The sequence below is a fragment of the Drosophila hydei genome, unplaced genomic scaffold (assembly GCF_003285905.1).
Source record: "Drosophila hydei strain 15085-1641.00,03,60 unplaced genomic scaffold, DhydRS2 tig00008114-arrow-pilon, whole genome shotgun sequence".
In the NCBI taxonomy this organism is placed as follows: Eukaryota; Metazoa; Arthropoda; class Insecta; order Diptera; family Drosophilidae; genus Drosophila; species Drosophila hydei.
The window spans coordinates 10574857-10595751 of NW_022045827.1; the positions used below are offsets into that span (position 1 = coordinate 10574857).

At 37.5% G+C, this 20895-nt stretch overlaps 4 protein-coding genes and 1 long non-coding RNA gene across 6 annotated transcripts; 2 read left to right on the plus strand and 3 right to left on the minus strand.

Moving 5' to 3' along the window:
• The first annotated feature begins 1861 nt into the window (after positions 1-1861).
• Positions 1862-2857, plus strand: LOC111603887. Its single transcript, XM_023321708.2, has 4 exons — positions 1862-1943; positions 2019-2213; positions 2266-2427; positions 2484-2857. Exons 1-4 carry the CDS (start codon positions 1899-1901, stop codon positions 2736-2738), a joined length of 657 nt encoding a protein of 218 aa, XP_023177476.2. The 5' UTR covers positions 1862-1898; the 3' UTR covers positions 2739-2857.
• Positions 2858-9181: 6324 nt separating this feature from the next.
• Positions 9182-11886, minus strand: LOC111603875 (mitochondrial sodium/calcium exchanger protein-like). 2 transcript variants are annotated; one of them, XM_023321695.2, is made up of 8 exons: positions 11708-11886; positions 11502-11653; positions 11221-11438; positions 10750-11156; positions 10375-10701; positions 9942-10304; positions 9806-9879; positions 9182-9577 (listed from the first exon to the last, which is right to left on the minus strand). In XM_023321695.2, the coding sequence occupies exons 2-8, from the start codon at positions 11592-11594 to the stop codon at positions 9338-9340; spliced, it is 1722 nt and encodes a 573-aa protein (XP_023177463.1). In that variant the 5' UTR covers positions 11595-11653; positions 11708-11886; the 3' UTR covers positions 9182-9337. The 2 variants fall into 2 exon arrangements, with proteins under 2 accessions (XP_023177463.1, XP_023177454.1); XM_023321686.2 differs by having other exon boundaries at positions 11502-11886.
• Positions 11887-12650: 764 nt separating this feature from the next.
• LOC111603898 lies at positions 12651-13425 on the minus strand. The gene is made up of 3 exons (XR_002751709.2): positions 13393-13425; positions 13079-13213; positions 12651-12755 (listed from the first exon to the last, which is right to left on the minus strand). It is a non-coding gene; the product is annotated as an uncharacterized LOC111603898 (long non-coding RNA).
• A 1520-nt stretch (positions 13426-14945) lies between these two features.
• Positions 14946-15726, minus strand: LOC111603803. The gene has a single exon (XM_023321558.2). The coding sequence runs from the start codon at positions 15642-15644 to the stop codon at positions 15006-15008; it is 639 nt and encodes a 212-aa protein (XP_023177326.1). The 5' UTR covers positions 15645-15726; the 3' UTR covers positions 14946-15005.
• Positions 15727-19213: 3487 nt separating this feature from the next.
• On the plus strand, positions 19214-20562 carry LOC111603921. The gene is made up of 2 exons (XM_023321750.2): positions 19214-20468; positions 20537-20562. Exons 1-2 carry the CDS (start codon positions 19214-19216, stop codon positions 20560-20562), a joined length of 1281 nt encoding a protein of 426 aa, XP_023177518.2.
• The last annotated feature ends 333 nt before the right edge of the window (positions 20563-20895 follow it).

Sequence of the window (20895 nt, forward strand, 5' to 3'; positions counted from 1 at the left end):
ACACCAGTTGAGATAATAGTAACAACAAGTATGTTTCCTCTGAAAAGATTCCCTCTCACAACTACATAAAGCTTCTCTAATAATCAATTTCAGAACTTCCTGTTTTTTCCTTTAAAACTACGCCTCAGTTAAAAATCTCATAGTCAGTCAAGGCAAACACTTTTATATGATTCAATCTATTTAAAGCTTAGAAATGCCTAAGATACTTTCTTTAGATTCTCTAAGCACAGTTAAAGATGCTTTCTTTAGAGTCTCTAAACTCTGTCCAAGATGCTTTCTTTATATTTAAAAAACTGAATATTCTTAAGTTCCTTTGCAGTCGACAATCTAGCTGGCTTACACAAAACCTTTTGGCTGGATAAAACCAGCTTTAGGCGTGTTTAGGGCTAACAAATTTGCAAAACGAAAATCGCGCGACGAATTATTTATTAATCGGCAAATTTATGATCAAATGTGACAGTAAAATTAAAATATCACCAGCAGATACAAAAGTGCATGCATAAATTGTGTTTAGGGAGAGAGCCACAAATGCTTTTGGATTTGTTGAAATTAGCATTAAAATATTATAAATATAAAGTATATCCAAAAAGTATAATAAATGTTTGTGCAAAATATTAAACCCTTTCTTTTTTTCTCTGTCTCTTTTATTGCAAATGTGGATTGTCCTCATTTCATGGGCGCTTACTACAAAGAGCATAGAATGTTCATTTTTTGCATAGACAACAACAACGACAGCAATTACTAATAATACAATTAAAAACATTCAAAACCGCAAAATATTTTTGGTATTTTATGTAGGACTGAGTGTGGGCGCAACGCGGGATTTGTGGGTTAGGCTATATAAATTACCTAAACAAAAAGCACGGAAAGCAGAATCTGCAATTCTCTAACGAGATGTTCGAGTATTGGCTGAATAGAGAGAAACAGTTGATGAAAGATGAAAATTATTCAACTGAAACAGTTCGCATAACAAAAATATAAAATCAGATTTAAGTATAAAAAAAATTCATGCTGAAGTAATCTGAATCATATATCTTAATATATTTTTACTGAAAAGATCTAAATCACAATTTTTTGTTTTAGCAATCAAAAACCCATGAAATATCTCGACCCAAAAAGCAATGCATAAATATATATAGAGCAGCTCAGTTGACCGTGCAAAGCCGGTTAATATGTGTGCAAATATAACAAATAACAATGCTGTTGCTAACGATGACTATTTACATTTATCAAGAGTAATTATAATAAAATGCCAAAAATAAAATTTAAATTAATATAGAAAGCCGATTATAGAATAGGGACCCACAAAAACACGCGACACAGACACACAATGCGACTCTAATAAAATGCCATTGCCACAGCAACAACAACAACAACAATAGCAACTGTCAAATATAACAAATCCCATAAATCAACAATGCAAATTTGTTCACAAACAAAAAAGTAAAAAAAAAAAAGAAAATAAATAAATAAAATTAAAAAGCAGCCCTACATTTATAATAAATAATCGTATGGGCATAAAAAACAATTTACATTTACTTGTACAGATTTTACTTAGCTTTGCTAGCAGTGTTAAACAAGCAAAACAGTTATAGTCACATTATTGATTGATTTATAATGAAATACATATGTGAATTAGATGGGTAGCATCACATAAGCTCTGAAACTCTTAGGCACTTTACTGAGAATCCACTGTTTATTATGGCATTAGGGTTTCTTTAAGCTAAAAATAGACTGATGATAGTACGCTGAATATATACGAGGTGTGTCTAATAAGTTTAGAGTATTTTTGAATTTTTTTAAAAATATTATTTATTTATTTAAATCATTCAGCATAATAGGCCTAGCAATACATGTCAAAATAGCTGCAGTTTTAATTATTTAAATAAAAGAAAGCCATGATCACATCTGTTATAAGCTATTCCTTAATAATTGTGCTCGGAGTAAGAACATTTATATATTGCATCATATTTAAGGTTTGACAAACTAAAGGCTCTAATCGTTGGTTCCTCTTAAAGTGCATCATTGTGATAACAATGCGGATTACTCTGCCGTGCATATGGGCATTTGATGGACAGATTTGGTTCCAACAAATGAAATTCAATGTGATCAAGGTGTATGTATCTTTGACGGCCGTAATTGTGCTTGAAATGCTATTGATATATCTGAGTGTTAGTATGATGTATATGATAGCAGATTGGCTATCTGTGTTGGTAAATATATATCCACTTGAGCTGCTCTAGTTGCTACATTAACCCATCTTAGTACCTGCCTCTGCTTATTTATGGCATGCATCGCACATATGTGTTATGCGTTGTGCATTTTCCAACACTTATCAGTGCCGCAGATGCGAATAGTTTGCTTTTACAATACTTCCAAGATAACTTTGAGAACGACGATCCCAAATGGCTGGACTTGCAGGCAGAGGTAAGTGGACTGTCCAAATGGAATTCGATTTCTTCTTTAAAGACTTCTTTTCGCAGTTGGAATGCTGCGGCTTGCAAGGTCCTCAAACTTACATGGACTATTTGCGCCAGGTGCCTGACGTGTGCTATCGTAAAGGTGTCTTAGTCACTCGCGGATGTGAGGGTATTGTCTACGATACTTTCCATGGTGTTCACTGGCTGTCCAAGCTACTCAGCTGGTTGGCATTGGCTCTGCAGCTCATAACCTTCCTCCTTTACCTAAAGCTTCTAATTATGAAATATATTTACTTAATTTGTCGAAGCATAAGATGATCTAGTATGTAGCAGAAGTAAGGGTATCCACTTACGTATTTGTTTAGATTATAAAATGTATCAAAGCTAAAGTATTTTTTGTATTCAGTCAGCAGACGTCAAGCTCCCATCTCCAAGGGTCAAATGCTGTTTTTGTAAAATTAGAAAACAAATAAAACTTAATATTTAACTAAATGTTTGCATTTCGATAAAGAACTGTTATTCTGTTAATACTTGTGATTTATTCTGCAGCAGATAAAAACAATTCCTGAAATTTATGTATTTCTATATATTTTTAGAAATGTCAATTTTATCTATCCGCTTTTTGTGGCAGTTAAAAGTATGGAGCGAACGGGTAGATGGGTGGGCGTCTGACAAACCTGAGAGAGACAAATAAAATAAATTGAAATTAGCTTCCTTTGTTGCCGTTGACAATTTGAATAAAATTAATATAAATTTTGCGCCCATTTTTAATTAATAAATGTCAAATATTTCGCGCATGGGTAGTTATTTGCAAATTTATTTGTCTGATTTGTACGTTTTTTTTCATTATATACACATATTTTTTTACTGCAGCTGTAATATTTTACGCAAATTTTAAATTTACTTTTGGTGTTGTTTACAAATGCAGCGATAACAAATTTCACAGCTAGTTGTGATGGAAAGTGCGAGACAGCGAGAGGCGACCAAGGCGACGAGAACGAGGGCGAGCGAGAGCGAGCATAAAAAGAGCAAGCGGAAACATCCTTTGAACTCTCAGGCGGAAACGGAAGTCAACATTAGTAGGCAAAGCTGAATTTTCGCCATTGGCCAGCGCAACAACAATGCGCTGCAATTATTAATGCTGCCTTTCCAAAATTCCACTTTTTTTTTAGAAATTTTTATAATACCAGGAAATTATTTACACAATTTATTACCCAATGGCATAGGTCAACCAGGATATTTAGATACAATTTTGTTGAATGTTTTGATGCTGCCAATTGGGCAAACAAATTTATTTATTGAAATCAATTTAATGTTTTTTTTTAACAATTTCTGTGGTGATTGAAAAATGTCATTGAAATTTTTGTGTAAACTTCATTTAATTATATTTATCATAGTTTAAGCAGCTTAGCTAATAATTTAGGCTGTCCCTTAGAGTGAAGTCACAGGTATTTTTATGCTTGTTTACCAAGTGAAAAGAGTATATTGGCTTAGTGTAATGTTACTTCTGGTGGCCGTCCATCTGTCCATCGCTATGGATGCTAAAAACTTGGAATTTGGAATATATGTATATTCGTCTTGTACAAGACAAATCGACATACACATTCCTATTTGCTTTATTTAAGACAATAATCAAGAAAGAGTAACTCAAATCGATATTAGATAGTAGAAATTATAAATATAAACAACTAACATAATACAAATATATAGTATAAATTTATTACGTATAAAATTCATGTTATCAACAAATGCAAACTATCAGCCATTGAAATCTTTGGGGGAACCTAATTTGCCATTTAAAGTTAGTCATGTTTACTGATGTCATTAAAGGCAACGCCTGTAGCCGTCCATCATGATAGATAGCTGTGGCAATACTGGAAGATAGGGTTGTACTCTGTCAGCGTTAAATTTAAAACAAAAAATAACGTATACGTAGATAATCAGGCATTTGAAGTCATAAATTTCAAATGCACACAATAAGCGCAAAGCGAAAAAACTGTCTACAACTCATGTGGCGCAGGGAGGTTGTGGTGGAGTGGGGTGGGGCGGGGCGGTGGTTTGGAATGCGAATTGTGAATGGGGCTGGCAAGTGTCAAACATTGGCCATCAGACGAGCGCCCAGCAGAGCGAGTGGGTCTTATCATTTGCTCATAAAAATGTCAAAACTATCTCAATGACATTGACTGATGACGATGGAGACGTTCGAGATGATGATGTTGCTGATGTTGACGATGAGGAGTAGCGCAATGTACCCGACACTCGCATGAGGATCTCGTGTGGCATGCGGCATGCGGCATGCGGCTGGCTACAGGATGCCAATGCTAAATGCTTTTTGCCAGTGCTACTCAAACGACAAGTGCCTGCCACATGGATGCTGGGGTGGGGGAGCAGAAAGCGAAGGCAACAACAACACTCAACACGCATTCACTGTTTGAGCGATTTCAATTTTTTCGAGCTGCAGCCAGTCACCCAGGCAGGCAGGCAGGCAGCCATCCATCTATCCATCAGTGTTGAATGAGAGTCGCTCTTGAAGCCATCATCAGCATAACCATCCTCTGGCTGTCATGATTCATGGCTTCGATTGAATTTTGATTGACAATATCGCAAGCGTTTAAAGTGTCTGTTTCCCGCATCCGATATCTATGGAATGTTTGTGTGTATGTTGTTTTTTTTCTGTATTTTTCTGCTTTCATTCATTCTTCGATGTCAGTACTTGTAGTAGTAGCTTGACTCCTGGGCTCCGGGCTAAGTGATGCAGCTTTGCGAAAGGGATTTTAAAATCATTTGTCAACTGACAGATGAGTCTTTGATTGACTTCACTTGCCAATGAATACATCAGCCGAGTCGCCTACGAGCATGCCAAGTCTAAGTACTCGTAGAAAGGCAATGAATACATTCACTATATATTTCTGAGAACTTGGATATATTGCATTGCATCTGCTTATCGCTGCGTCAATTAGAAGCGCTCATAAAATATATACGAGAAATTAGTTTAGTCTTAATTTATGGGGCACGAATAGTCGTAGTCGTAGTCCAAGCATGTGCGCCTTCCCCATGGGAGAGATTTGCTGGTTGGAGCGAAACAATGCTGATTGCAACCCCATCACATCTCGACCCACCCGCTCGACATGCACATCGATTAGCGATAAGATCGACACGGCTGGCAATTTATGACCGCACTCAGATGTGAAATAACTATTTCTTTTTGACATTGATTGAATTAATTTATGAGCCCAGCCGTCGGACGGCTCATTGACAACTATTTATGGCACTAACAATCTGAACCAAATCAGGGCGATTTGAGTGATTACTTATTTGCCCAATTTGAGATTTATACTTGGACATTGACGTTGTTGCCGCTAGACATTGAAATTTACAATCCAGAGCACTTCGAAACACTACACGATTTCGACTAGACGATAAGACCTACAAGTCTGCAGGCCAGTTAAATATATATTCAATATATATTGGCATACTCTATTTTTATCAACTAATAATTGTATGAAAAGTCTTCTGCCATGATGACTTGACAAATATTTAAATAATTTCAATAGGCTTTAGAGGCAAATACTAAATATAAATATTATAAAGGTTGGTTTTCTTAGAGGCATGCAACTTTAATTTAGCCACATTCCACTACTTGATAACCCATTTAATAGTTGATAGTTGCTTTAAGTTGATTTTGGCTTGTCATATTATAATTAATAATAAAGCTAGCAAACTGTTGAAATTTTATATCAAAATAAATGTTTTATTCGTCCAACGTTAATGCCATAAATATTTCTATTCAATTAAGCTCGTTTCATTAATATTGAAAATATATTTGTTCACGTAATTATAATATATTAGAATTTCTTATCACATTTGGAGATTGACTTCGTGTTTATAATTCATATATTTGTTGAATGTAAAGTTGTGTGTTGAAAAGTTCTTTATTTCCTATGCGAGAGTCTCGATGCTCGCTTAATGTATTAAAACCTCATCTGACAATTTGAAAAACTTGAAAGAACTGACTGGCAACTGGCAGTTGGCAGTTGGCAGCTGGCAGCTGGGACAGTCCATTGCTTAATTTCATATACTTTTATCCCATTATTTAACGAAACAAAAAGAATAAACGCAGAGTTATGCACTGTGGGCTCTCGACTGACAATCGCAATTGGCACCGTGCGGCTCACCCGGGGATCACGTTTCGCGACGCATTCCAATTTGTGCGTTGCGAGCCGCTTGACAATCGCCAACAATCAGTGAGAAATGCGTTCATTTTAGGACATTTTGCATTAATTGAAAGCGAGTTGTGTGCTGTGGACAAACTGAATCCCGGCATTTGGCATTGGCATCCGCGGTGCACCAGCCAAATGGTTTTTAATTATTTTTTTAAATTTATAATTTTTGTTGCAACACTGAATACCCACCCACCACCACACACCCACACACCACTCACACATACGCGCAACTCGCAAATAAATTGGAAATTATAACGAATGCAATTTTTATTTTTATTTCCATTTTATTTTTTTTGTTTCATGTCAGCCTTTGCGCTATATATTTTAATTTTAATTCAATTGCACGTCTCTCATCGCTGCCGACTTGGGGCACTCGCTCTTCAAATAAACTGACATTTTGACGCAAATTATCCGCTGCGGGCAATCCCAATGCCAGCAGCTATTGTTGATTCATGTAAAGGATTTTTACGCTTTTTATTTATTTATTTCGTATTTCTCTTATTTTTTATTATTGAAACAATAATTATTGTCGAATCTGTTATGAAGTTTTTATAACAAAATACATATTTTAAATTAAGTTCTAATTTATTTCTAATTATTTGAAATAAAAGAAACCCTTAAAAGATTAATTTTTATAATGGCATCTTTTTTTGCATTTTCTTAAAAAAGTATTTTTACTTGATAAGGCAAAATAATAACGTCGTATATTTAAACTAAAATGATGATATTATTCAACAAAAAGTAATTAAAAACTTTCGTTTTCTCTGGTATTTACTAAGTTGAACAAAAAGGTTTTTTGTTACTTGATCCTAAGTCGAATCCATTAATAACCGCAGAGGTCTGTAACACTTTTACTGCGCTGCAATCCGGTATTGGACAATCCGAAGCGAACAGTAATATTTATGGTTCACAATCGGAAATTATAACCTATATAATAATCAAAGAGACGAAAGCCAAAATCATAAATTCAAATGCAATCAAAAAGCATCAACAAAATACATGCGATGACAATAAATATAAAAAAGCTCATAAAGCGAGCCAGCATAACGCCAAGCAATGTCTATGACAACACTCACAATACAAATCGAATGTTGTTCGTAGACAAGATACTTTGTAGTATCTGATATCATCGGGCAGTGGAAGAGCCGAATACTCTATAGTTTGTCTATTTTCATCCTCTATAACATTATCAGCTGTGTGTTGCTCTGTTTCTGTTTTGAGAAATTTTTATTGATAATAAGTTGCAACTATTGTATTTATTTTTATTGATTTAGAGCAGAAAAAGTAAAGGTTGTCAGAATATTTTGTATAGACTAGTAATGTGAGATTTAAGGGCACCTCGACTTGAGCGTGATCAAAGAATCATGACAGTCTAATAGACTATAATTTATATTAGCCACTTTTCGAGCCTCAAGTCTAGATTTTGGATTCTAAAATTTCCATTAGGATACAGACAATTATAACAATTCGAAATAATGCTTTATATGTTACAAGTACTGTAACTTATGTATGCTAAAGTAAAAGATTTTCAATAATTATAGCCAACTCTGATCAGTTCCAACAGGAAATGCCCAATTCGGTTCAGTTACTACACGGATGATTCACACTTTCTGTCTGTCACATACGTTTTGAAAAAAGCAATGATACCCTTGCCCAAATTCAATAAGTTTAGGGTATATAAAAAAGCCACAGCTCGATGAAGTCAGAATTGAAAGCAAAGTGTCATAAACCATTTGACATTTATCAGTTCGTCAAATTGAGCTAACGCAGAGCTCGTCTCGCTAAGGCACAATCACGGAAACCAAAGTAGAAACTGAAACTGAAACTGAAAATGGAAATGGAAATGAAAATGGGTCTAGCTCGTGCATGGAACGGGGGTCGACTGTCTGGCACAAACTCGACCGGGCGATAACTAACAAATGCTTTATTGTAATTGCCTTTATCAGCAGTGCTTATGAGCTTTTCGGCTTCAGTGTGGATCAATCTGTATAGGGGCGTATTAGCATAGCCGAATACGCGATGCATCTGCTTTTTTCTCAGAGAAAGATTAACACAAATTTTGCCCAAGCTAAAGACGAATCTGTCAGAGTCAATAGCCAAACATTCTTTTATGTGAAAATGAGGCACACAAAAGGATTGATTCCCCTAGATGTTGATACGTCTTAGAGCTCTGCTGTAGGACACTGAATTGTACTTGAATCTTATAGCTCTTTCAAATAGTCCTTTGCCACGTGATATTTATAGTCGATAACGATAACGATCATTACAAATATGATTTTTAATGATCATTTTCGTAATGCTATTTAGGTTACGATTCAAATACACTGCTTTGTTCTGTTTGAAATTGTTAATTACTAAACTCACTATATTTAGTAAAATTAATATTATTTAAGAGCATTTTATTTTACTTACTCCCTTGTGATATAGTTAAGTTACTTGCAAGGTGTGTCATAGGAATATAGAAATATAGAATATAGAACATAGAATCGCTACTCTTAATTATAATTTTTATATCATATTTTTGCACATGTGCCCAAATATTTCCCTAGGACATATTCCGTAAAAATAGTTTATTACATTATGATAGTTTGCAAGTCTACATAAGCACAAGTGGTAAATGAAGCTAAGCTGCTCAACAAATTTATTCAGATTTAATTTCGACTGATTGACGATTGCCTGGTAACTTGTTTCAGCTCAGTTGCTATAGCTCTCATCGAAATGGGTGTGGTCCAGAGTATGATCCGTGCCATATGCGTGGACTATTTCAAACTCGCTGAAGAAACAAAATATGAGAAATAGCGAATAAAAGACGACGCCCAGCAATGCTCCAGTTCGACGCAACATAAAGTTAGTTGTAGTAGCATACAGAATTTTAATAATTAGAGCTGTGACAAGAAAACAGGAGGCCGTGGAGCCAAGAGTGCCCTCAGTGACCTAGATTTAAAAAGAAGTACATTAGAATAATACGAATAACGAATGGGATCGATATACATTTATCGAATATTCGATATTAGGTCGGATTGGAGAATATCCAAGGCATCTCAAGCTTTCTTAAAAGCATAATGCGACTCTCGGCTACTAAACTCTGGTCTGTGTAAAGCATATCGATTGCTTTTGACTTAAAATTATCGACAACTTAACCAGATATCGTAAAATACTTACATAACAAACGACACCTTTGCGAGGAGATGTTATGGTGGAGTACAGATAAGGTATGCAAACTGACGAGAAGATAGCTGAAAGACGACAACAGAATGCATGTAGCACACAGATTAATCGAAAGTTTCGATAATCTTACAGATTATAATGGAGCCAAAGCAAGCAGCGTAGGCCATGCGAGGTAAGCCGTTCCGAGCCATGTTCAAATTAATCAGAAGATCCGACCATCCAGAGCCCCAGGTGTAGAGTGTGCAGCCAATGAAGGTGTGACTGCGACTTAGTACAATGCCCACGGCTTCAAGCAAGGCGTTCAGTTCGATGGTCATCGTAAAGAGAACCGTAAAGCAGCCCAGGATATTCAGGGCCTCCGTGAATTTGTACCATTTCGGCACCGTATCGGTGCGCGAAAATGAAAACGCCATAAACGAGAATGGCAGTAGAATGACCAGACACATAATAATCACAGTTAGCTTCCAACCGCGCAGACTCTCAAATTTATCGACTAAGTAAAGAAAAAGAGGGCAGCCCGATGAGATCATGGCGAAACAGACGATTCCAGTGCAGCTACTGACCGAATAAGACGACGATAAATGTGGGCGTTAAGGTGATCTGAATGCAGCAAAGCAGCTTTGAATATGATTCAGACGATTGATTCAAGTAGATTTCTGGTATCAGTACGCGCAAGACAATCATCGGCAGCACCTTAAACAAGGCCCACATTTTGCAGAACGTCCAAGCGCTGTTGAAGCGATTTTTGTCCAAAGTGTTGAAGATGCGAAAGAACTGTCTAAATAACTTGTCATTGGGCGAACGTGAAGCCATTTCCGATCTGATATTCGCAGGTTCTCCGGTGACGGGTACAGCGGAACTTTCAGCATTCCTCAGATTACTCGCGTGCTCTGCAACGAAGATTGTTCACATGGGAAGTCTTTTAGCGAATGGCTCACCCCTGTCCTTGCGATTTTGCATATACTGATCGCAGAGTATAAGTGTGAGATAAATGGGAAATATGAGTGTCATGGACACGGCCCAGCCAATTGTCAGGAAGCCCTTGGTCAAGAAAACTGAAAAATCCACAAAGGTCACGTAGAGCACGACGAAGCCGACACAACGCACAAAGTAAACGGCATCGATGGCAAAGGGCTTCACCCACATAATTATCGAAGATGTGAAGACGCCCATAAATAGACTGACCGACATCGTATCTGAGTAAGCGTGACGCGATTTATTTGTCAGACCAAGCACGCTGCCAAAAATGCCCGGAGCATTGTTGCCCAAGGTAATTATGGTCTCGCCGGCAACATATTCATTCATATTAAGCATACGCGCTATGAGCGTTAGAGCTGGCACAAAGCTAAAAAGGAAATTCGATGGACGATTAGAAATCCTTCCCTGCTTCTTGCAGCTGCAATACCCACTATCGAATCGTGGTGAAGTAGATGGCCCAAAACAGTAGCACGCACTCGACGAGCAGCAATATGATGCAGGCCAGGCTTAGCAGATCATCGTTGTCGCACGTGCAATAGAAGAATGCATTGTAGTTGATTATGAACACTTGGTCTCTGCACGACGGATTATTATGAGCGTATTTACAACGTTCGTCTTTATCTAAGAAGGTGATTCGTTCACAGCTATCCTGCGAACATGCAGCGAATCTCTCATTAGAGCCACATTCGATCTCATTTGGACAATGACTTACCGGCTTCACCGGATGCGCGAAACCTATATGCCTCTTTTGGTGGGACGACGTATGGTTAGTCCTATTGAACCACTCGAGCTGGTCAAAGTCCATTTTAGCGAGCACTTATAGATTGTCAGCAGGTCAGATTGCTGCAGACGCCGAAGGAGAGACTGGGGATATCCTAATGCAATTTACTAAACATACTTTACAAACGAGCTACCGACCAGCTGAAAGTTATCCTTTGATATCCTTCTTCACATAATCTATAATCTTTTTTTAATGATATATGAGTATCTGCTTCAGCGCAGAAATTTTGGCCTCCAATGTATCTATCATAACTTCTAAACCTAATTTAGTGTAGTCTTTATGTAGTTTTCGTGTTGTGACTATGAAATACTTCGAAAATGTGTCATCTTTTAAAATATGATTAACTTTTCAAGGCTGTGAAGAGCTCTTACTGCACGCCAGCTCAAAGAACATTAGACGAATAAATAGATAGAGCGATACATGCCTACATCAGCTCAGTTTATTTAGACTTGGGTCTGCTTTTATCTCTTATATATTCGAATAAATAACAACTTTATACATTTTATAAGCAAATGTGGACGAAAATAATAAATAGACACACAGTTTAAAGTCAGCTTAAATTAATTGTAATTTAAATTTATTTTTATTAAAATATGTATTAAGAATTTTTTTCATTTTGCACATGAATATTCTACTCTTTTTATTGGGATATTTAATATTTTTAAAATGAATGAATGCATTTTTAAATATAAATATTAATAAACAAAAATTGTATATATTTTAGAAATATAGAATCAAAAATATTCATAAAAACATATTCATTTTCACTTTAAAAAATATTTAAATTACAAATTCTATGTTTATGTCTTCATTTTGTATGTTTCTATACCCTGAACCCACTGAAAAAGGGAAAAAAGTCTAAAATAAATCGAAGCAAATAGTAAAAAGTCAGAAAAATGTAATTATAATTAAAAAACTTAGAACAACTCATACATTAATATTTATACCTATATTATATTATTTATTTATTTTTTTTTATTATATTTTTCACATCATTACAATTTTGGGTTTTCATAGTTTTCGAAAAGGGAAAAATTATGAATTGATTTAATTGAATGTAATTAAAATATTTTATGCTGGCATTGAATAATTAAACAATAATTGAAAAACAAAACTGACAAAGGTGCGCTGCAGCAATTTCTGCTTGATAATAATTGTAACCAAATAGAGTTGAGATATATGTATCTGGCGGCAGGTGAAAATTAATTAAAATTGACAAATAAAAAGAATGGAAATAGAATTTTTGGAAAAATAAATTAATTTGTAACAACAAACAAACGACAAGCAACAAAAGAGCAAATTGTTGATCCCGCGCTACGATATGCCAAATAAAACGCAGCCAACTAATAAATAAGGGAACAGCTAAAAACTAAACACAATGCCAAACACCAAATTCTAAATACTAAATACTAAATACTTTTATTGCAATTGTTCTAAATAAATAATGAGCACAACTGTACGCCGAGCAGGCGTGCGAGAGGTGCGAGAGAATTATAAAATCTAATCACCTTTGTTTAAAATTTAATGAATGCAATAATTTCCAGAGGATTTCCCAGCTGCACAATCATCAGCGGGCGACTTTTTCGGGCCGTTCGGTAATTGGTGACAGCCGGATAATTGTGGAAGCGAGAAGCCCAAATATGCTGGCCATAAAAAAATAAATATAAATAAAAAACAACAAAAACTAAATGCGAAAAACAAATAAAACGGATTTGTATCTGTTCTCCCCTGCTATTGCCCAGCCCCCAAAGCATTAAAAAACAAAAACAAAAACAAAACTTTGAAATAACAAACAAAAGAATTTTAATTTTATGTTATTTACCCATTGCAAATATCCCATTCGCAGCAGCAGCAGGAGCAGGATCACTGCAGCACAGCACAAATGGCCCAAACAACAAATATTTAATGCTTTCATAAAAATCGCACAATTTATTTAACAAATTGACCATTTCAACATTTTTACCGACAATGAGGTTAATTTGTGTGTGGGTGTGTGTGAGCGACTGTGTCTGTGTGCGAGTGTGTGTTAGCACCTAACCAAAACCAATCCAAGTTCTATGCAAAACGTCCAAACATACATAGAAATACACACATATCATATGTATATATATATATCACTTATCTAGTTACCTTTACATAGATGAACAGTCTTTTCTAGTTGCATACAATTAGTGTTGGTAAATACATATACAGCAGCACAGTGTAGGCTAACGTTATTACTAGCTGCTGCTATTCAAAGCTGCCTTTGCCCTTGGCAGCACAACTCAAATAGACTTTCAGCTGATGAACAAAGGATACTCCATAAGGCATGATATATATAGATTAGTGTTGGTAAATGCAGCGCTTTGAAGAAAAGAGTTCTTTATAAATAATAATTTAAAATAAAATCATTTTATTTATGAAATTCATAGTAAAATTTTTTTTTTATATTTCGACCTTAAACATTTTGAAAAACTTAAAATTCCAAAGTAAAAAAAAAACATTTTTAAAGAATTCATAACTAACTCTTCTATAAACTAAATATTTTATATTTTTTGGGATGATCTTGCCTCATCTTACAGGGTGTAAAATATGGGTTTATAGGTTATGCAATGAACATCAATCAGTCATAAGACACTATTTCATAGAAACAAAAAAGCCATAAAGAACTAACAGAAATAGAGCTTACTTATTTGACCTTTTTCAGTGTTGCCTAACACACAATAAATATGCATCGATCAATCAATCAATCAGAGTAAAATCAATATATAAAAGAATGTTTGCTCAATCAAAAAATGCAGAAAGAACTCATCGAAAATGAAGCTCAACAAGCAGCTGCTATGCCGTACTCCACACAGCCAATGCCAGTGTTGGGCAATGCGCAAATAGCTGCAGTAGAGAGAGAGAGGTGAGAAAGAGGGAGGGAGAGACAAGTGCAGTTGCGTTGACGTTGTCATCAAAATAAAAATTAATTATGCATTCTATGCGCTGCATCTGAATTGCTTTTGTTGTTTGTTACTGTCATTTCAATTTTGTGCTTTTTCTGCTGCTGCTGCTGCTGCTGCTGACGCTGCTGCTGCTGTTTTGTGCGGGATTAATGTGGGATTAAAGCGGCAATGCGTAGTTTTTAGCATTTGGATCTGATAAAGCGCTGGCGCAAATAAATTACAAATATAATAATTAAGCAGAGCATTATTTCTGACAAAACAAATGTACGCCCCTGCCACGCCCCCCATACACCACGGCGTAATCGCAGCGACAATCGGCCGAAGTGGGCGCAGCCAGAGCGAAATGCATTTGTGCATAGGAATTAATTACGCATAATGACAATTTGATAAAACTGAAAAATTACATATTTAAATTGATTTATTGTAATTAAGAATTCTATAATCGTGCATATGCAAATATCTAAGCTGGCCACTCCGAATTGTTATTATTTAATGATTGAACAAAAACTCAATCTGCTTCGTTCAAATAAAATAGATACGATATTTGATGCTTCAGCCATTGGAGCAGGCTGAACTTGCGGCGCTTCGATTGCGGCTCTGCAACGGCTGGCAGCTGCGACGCGGCTCGTTTATCGATAGCTGCCATATCGATGTCACATGTTATCGGTTGGCTAACCTCATGGTCTGCGACGACAGCAAGTTGAGTCGACTCGCAGCGCATCTCGAGCAGAGGATGCTCTTGCCTAACGCGAACGAGCATATCAGCACCGTAGCCGACCTTTTGGCCATCGTAGCTGAGCGCCAACTCGCAGTCCTGCATGCAGTCGTACCTCAGATACATCAGACTGCAACTCGTGAAGCTCCTGTCCACAATCTGACCAATATCGAGAAAGAACCGATACACCAAAGAGGCGCAATCCAGCTGATACCCGCTCACGGCTATCCAAGACTCATGTCCCAGCTCCCCGCGCGAACGGCTCAGCCTCTTCTTAGCTTTGATGACGGCCATGGATGTCAGCTTCCGCTTCTTGGCCTTGGCCTTGACCTCAATCTCTGTACGCTCCGCGTAGACAGCCACAAATGGCGGCAAATACTGCTTAGCGGGATTCCCCTCGATGTCCCCTGCAAACGCACCTGCATTAGCCATAATGGAGAGTATATGTTAAGAGAGATTTAAGGAATGTCTATATGAAATGTTTATAAAGTGCTTAATGAAAGGAACCTTGACATATAAAGCTGGAAGTAAATGTGACAGAAGCTGAAGTTGAAGTGGAGAAAAGAGCAGTGGATGAGGGAGCAGAGAGACGACAGAAGAAAGAGAGAAAAGCGAAGACAGACGAGGAGACAGAGGAGAAGCAGAGAAAAGAAAATTTATAGATGATAGAAGGGAGTAGAAAGATGAGAAAATAGAATAGTATGAGATAAGAGACAGAAAGGGAAAAAGATGAGTAGGCAATAGAAAAGAGAGAAGAGAGTTTAGATAGGAGAAAGAGAAGAGGAGGTAAGCAGAAGAATTGAGAAAAGGGAAGACTGCAGAAAGAAGTCGTAACAGAGATAAAAGGAAAAGAAAAGAGGGAAGTTAGAAGAGAGAAGAGAAGAGCGAGAAATAAGAGAAGAACGAAGAAAGCAAAGAATAGAGAAAAATGAGAAGAGTAGGAAGAAATAAAGAAGAATGAGCAGAGAAAGAATGTAAGAAAAGAGAGACGAGAAAGAGAAAGGCAAAGATAGAAGAAGAGGCGAAGAAACGAAAAGTATCGAATAGAGAGAAAAGAAAAGAAAAAAGTAGAAAAAATAAAGGAAAGTTGCGAAACGCAAAAAAAGAAGTAGAAAGAAAAGAAAAAAAAGGAATTGAGAAAAGAAAATATGCATTAAAATGCATAGAAGATAGAATGGAAAGACAAAAAATAACAATATAATTTGAGTCTTTTATTTACTCCTATAGCTGGACTTGTAGATGCTTATAATACCATAAATATTCTATAGAAAAAGAAAATTTTAGATGGCCAGCTGAGCTACATATCCCAATACCCAAATCCTAATTCCCTAAATCAACTTTATTTTTAAGTAAAAAATGCTTCATAATATCAGACACTTGTTCTAGATTTCTCCATTGCTAAATATGATTAAAAGGTGTTTTTTTTAATACGAAATCAAAATCGAAATCAAATCGAACCGGCGGCAAGATCAAACGTTCCCTTTCCGTTCCACAAACTGCGCTCTATTTAGAATATCGACTTTTGACTGTCTATAAATTGGATGAAATGGAACAAGTTCAAAGTGAGATCGGAGCAATAAAATATTAAAAATTACAGTTATAAATATGTTGCTGAATCGCTGTTCAGGTAGCATGGGGCAGGCGCCACAAAGTGGTTGCCACCCACACAGCCAAACAAAGCTGCCGACAGCGGAAGTATCCATCAAAGCAGCCAATTGAAGAGACCATCAAGAGGCACCCGAGAAGCTTCAAGATTCAAGATTAAAGATTAAAGGCGAAGGCGACGGCGACGTCGACGGCGACGGCTACGGCAACATTTCAGCGTATCCGTGCAAAGAGACTTCAAACGGCGGAGTCTGCGATGTTGTTGTTGTTGTTGTTGACGAACCTGTTGATGCCCTCTAACTAGAATCGGTATTAACTAATTGAGTTATGTAGACTCTTTGTTTGTTTATTTGGCAGCGACGGCGGCGGCCTTTGAACTTGCAACTCGATCGAACTCGACTGCGAACTGATTGATCAGTAATTGCGATAGATACTCAGATACATACACACACACACACATACATACATATATGTATATGTAAATGTAGTTGGATACTCGACTCCCGGGTCTTAGGTGTTAATCATGCGTGAATCATATTTTTCAGCCCAATTTTCAACTCAGATCAAAGTCGATTTCCTTTTGTTAGCTGATAAAATCCAATGAGCGATTCGATAATTAGCTGTGATCTATCGATTGAAGCGTTAAACGATTATCGATTCAGCCAATTGAATTCTGAATTTGAATTCGAGTTCAGACTTCGATATGTGGAATGCTTTGATGTTGGCCAATGATCGGCTAATGAGATACCCTAGCTGCTTAGATTTCAGTCCATTTAACGACAAATTAGATATGCATAATAATTTCTTATCAAGGTTTATGGAATGATTCGAAATTATATAATACGACATATATTTTTAGGACTTCTTTTCTATATTTAACTTAAGTTTTATGTAATTGAATATTCCGTTTAGACACATCTAAAACAATTACAGAGTATATTAATAACTTTTATTATTCTAAAGATAAAATAAAATAAATAAAATATTCAAATATATATTTAATATTTATATTTATATCTCATATCTAAATATTAATATATATTTAATTTGTTAGCAAGCCAATATACCCTTCCAGCCCATTGAAAACAGTTACAGAGCTAAACAATATATTATTTTTTAATGAAAGAAAGAACATAAAAAATATGCAAAAAAACGTATTTTTAGATTGCGTCACAATTGTTGAAATCTGTGATTCTAACGGTTGTAAGTCAAAGGGATTTGATTTAAACAGTGATTAGGGTAATGGGGAGGTCTCAGTCGCAGTTGCTGCCGCTGCCGCTGGCGCTGCTGTTGCTGGCGTCGCTGCTCTGCTGTTTGCCGGCAAAAGCTTGCACATGCAGAGACCTCCTGCACCTATACACGTGCTCGTCCATGCATAAGTACGCGTTGTTTGTATTGGAGCGCTCAGCAGAGCGACAACAATAACAAACTCTCTTTCTCGCGTCGTGAGCAAACTGCAGCGTTACGTTGAGCACGAGAGCGCGACGAGCAATTGCCAATTGGTTTTTGCTCTCTCGCGCTCTTTATTTCCCCTCTTGCAGACGCTGCGCTGTTTCAATGCCGGCGCGTTTCACATTTCCCCAGCGCATTACCCCTGCTAGCAGATATTTGCGCTCTCTCTGCGTTCTCTTCGTTTTAGTTGTGTTTTGATTTCCCCTCTTTAGCTGTTGACACGCTGCTCACACTTGCCTGAGCAGCGCCTCGTGCCATCTCGCTTGTGCGCCCAATGAGCTGGGCTAGCTGTTTGGCATGTTACGTTCATTCTTTTTGTTGTACTGTTGGTGTTTTTTGTTTTTTTTTTGCCTGTCTTCCCTGCTTTGCCTTGCTGTGTGCGTTAATTGTTGTTGTTGTAGCTACTGTAAACACACACACACGCAGATGTACACTCACAAAAGGTTGACATCTTTTATTTAGTTTTTTTTTGCATTCCTCCTTTTGACATTTTTCAGTTGTCATTCGAGATGTTCCCTTACACTAATTGACAATTTTCCATTGTTATCGATAAGGTAATCGATTGTGAGTTTGTTCTACACATATTTTATTCATTTCTCAAATCATTTTATATTAGATATTCAAGATGAAAGTTCCTAAGCGATAACGTATCGATATATTGAAAAGACAGTTTAATATTGTAGAAACAAAATGAAATTAGAATATGAATACAAAAAATCTAATTGGCAATGCCTCTATTTTTTCAACACCTGAAAAATACGATAAAAAGAATAATGATTATCGATAGAAAGTATCGATTTGTATAGATTAAATGTCTGAAAAACCGACTATTCCTGGGAATATCCCTACTATTTTTATAGAGCAACCCATAAAACCCCAACCATTTCGTTCTTTAATAAAGCCGCTAAATTTATCGAATAGTCGATTGCACTAGGATTTGCGAAATGAGCTGCTTGAAGGGCGCCTGCGGTTGCTACGCAAAGAGTCCGTTCAGTGGGTCGCTGGGAAAGAGCTTCCACCTGTCCGATGCATGCAACTCCTGCGTCTGCCGCATTGGCTACTCCGGCACTGGTGGAACGAAGACATGCGTGGGCTGTCGGACGAAGAAGCCGGTGCCGGAGCGGATTCAATGGCTTCGCAGATATCGCGTGCACCTGGCCAACGAGAGGAACTGCGACTGTCGCAGTGCCTCGCCCAAGGACTATTGGTACGACACGAATCGGGAGACCATAAAGAGCTTAGGCCGAGCATTCGACGTGCCCGTCGACCAGCTCGCCGACTTTCTCTACATGCTGACCATGCAGAACTTTTCGGCAATGCTGAATCCGCACGGCAGCTGCTTTGCCGGCTACCGCCTGCCGTTCTACAAGAGCGACACCTGCAACCTGTACGCCAGCATCTTCGACGATGAGGGCAACGTCCGAACGCCGTTCAGCCCGGGTGCGTTGATCAGTCTGTTGACGGTGCTGCAGCAGGTGTTGCTGCAGGACCATCAACCGCCTCACCCCCCCGAACTTCCGTTTTTTATGGAAAAGAAAAAATACAAATCGAGCAAATTGAAGGAAAGACTTAAGCTGGTATCATTCGACAGCCTGAACAGGCGCTTCGACATCCCCGAGACGTTACAGATCAAGAACCCAAACCCATTGGACTATCGGCAAGCGCCCTTTGCGAACGCACTGGACGTGGCAGCGCCATCTAGCAAACAGCTGAGGCACTTGATGGATGTTGTCAGATATAAGTCGAACATCAAAATAGATTTCGCGAGTAGCTTGGAGAAGCTCGACCTGAAGGCGGCCAGCACCAGCAACGCGAAGAGGCAGAGCTTGCAGAAATTGTCGAAGGGCGTCGCCAGGGAATACTCTTATTTAATCCAAAACGACCAGCCGAGGCTAAGCACGCCTCGAACGAGCCTTCCAAGGGAGACTACTGAAACAATTGAAGAGCCACCAACGAAGGAACAAGAACACTTGTACTTCGGCGAGCCGATTCCAGTGCTGATGCACAAGCCCTTCAATCCCAAGGAATCGGAGACGTTCCTCCGTCGCGCTCCCAAGCAACTTCGCGTGGATGACAATGGAAATGTGGTCGATAGCAAGAACCTGCGTCGTTACAGACGGGAAACCATCGAAGATCTCCTCAAGGATGCGCGCAAAACCCGATCCATACATTCCCTGGTCAGCGTAGACTCTGAAGATAGTAAGCCGCAGAGCAGAAAGAGATCAAGCTTAAGGAGAAACTCTTCGAAATCTTAATATATCCCTAAGACTCCATCGCAAGTCGCAAGTCGTAAGTCTCTACTTGAATTCGTTATCGAATTCAAGCAGACGAAATACGACTTCCGACTTCCGACTTCCGAATTGTCTATTCTTGAAAGACTCAAATTGTTCGCATACTTCAGCCTTATATTCCGAGTGTTCCTCCACTTCAAATATTTTAATATCCAAAGTTTTCCTGCATGTGAAATATATATAGTCCTCATCCTAATCCGAAACTCCACAATTAAGTTGTAATAATTTCGTTATTTCTTAACTTGAGATTTACACTCGTGAGAAGGGTATATTGGCTTTGTGGCACATACCTATTTCAGTCAGGGAAATCTCCTAAACAATATATCGTATATACA

Coding starts and splice junctions, on each gene's coding strand:
- LOC111603887 (XM_023321708.2), top strand. CDS start 1,899: ATGATCACATCTGTTATAAGCTATTCCTTAATAATTGTGCTCGGA. Junction 1,944..2,018: donor CCTTAATAATTGTGCTCGGA/GTAAGAACATTT, acceptor TTCCTCTTAAAG/TGCATCATTGTGATAACAAT. Junction 2,428..2,483: donor GGCTGGACTTGCAGGCAGAG/GTAAGTGGACTG, acceptor TTCTTTTCGCAG/TTGGAATGCTGCGGCTTGCA.
- LOC111603875 (XM_023321695.2), bottom strand. CDS start 11,594: ATGGACTTTGACCAGCTCGAGTGGTTCAATAGGACTAACCATACGTCG. Junction 11,157..11,220: donor TACTTCACCACGATTCGATA/GTGGGTATTGCA, acceptor TTTCCTTTTTAG/CTTTGTGCCAGCTCTAACGC. Junction 10,702..10,749: donor GCAAAATCGCAAGGACAGGG/GTGAGCCATTCG, acceptor TCTTCGTTGCAG/AGCACGCGAGTAATCTGAGG.
- LOC111603803 (XM_023321558.2), bottom strand. CDS start 15,644: ATGGCTAATGCAGGTGCGTTTGCAGGGGACATCGAGGGGAATCCCGCT.
- LOC111603921 (XM_023321750.2), top strand. CDS start 19,214: ATGAGCTGCTTGAAGGGCGCCTGCGGTTGCTACGCAAAGAGTCCGTTC. Junction 20,469..20,536: donor CAGCGTAGACTCTGAAGATA/GTAAGCCGCAGA, acceptor TATATCCCTAAG/ACTCCATCGCAAGTCGCAAG.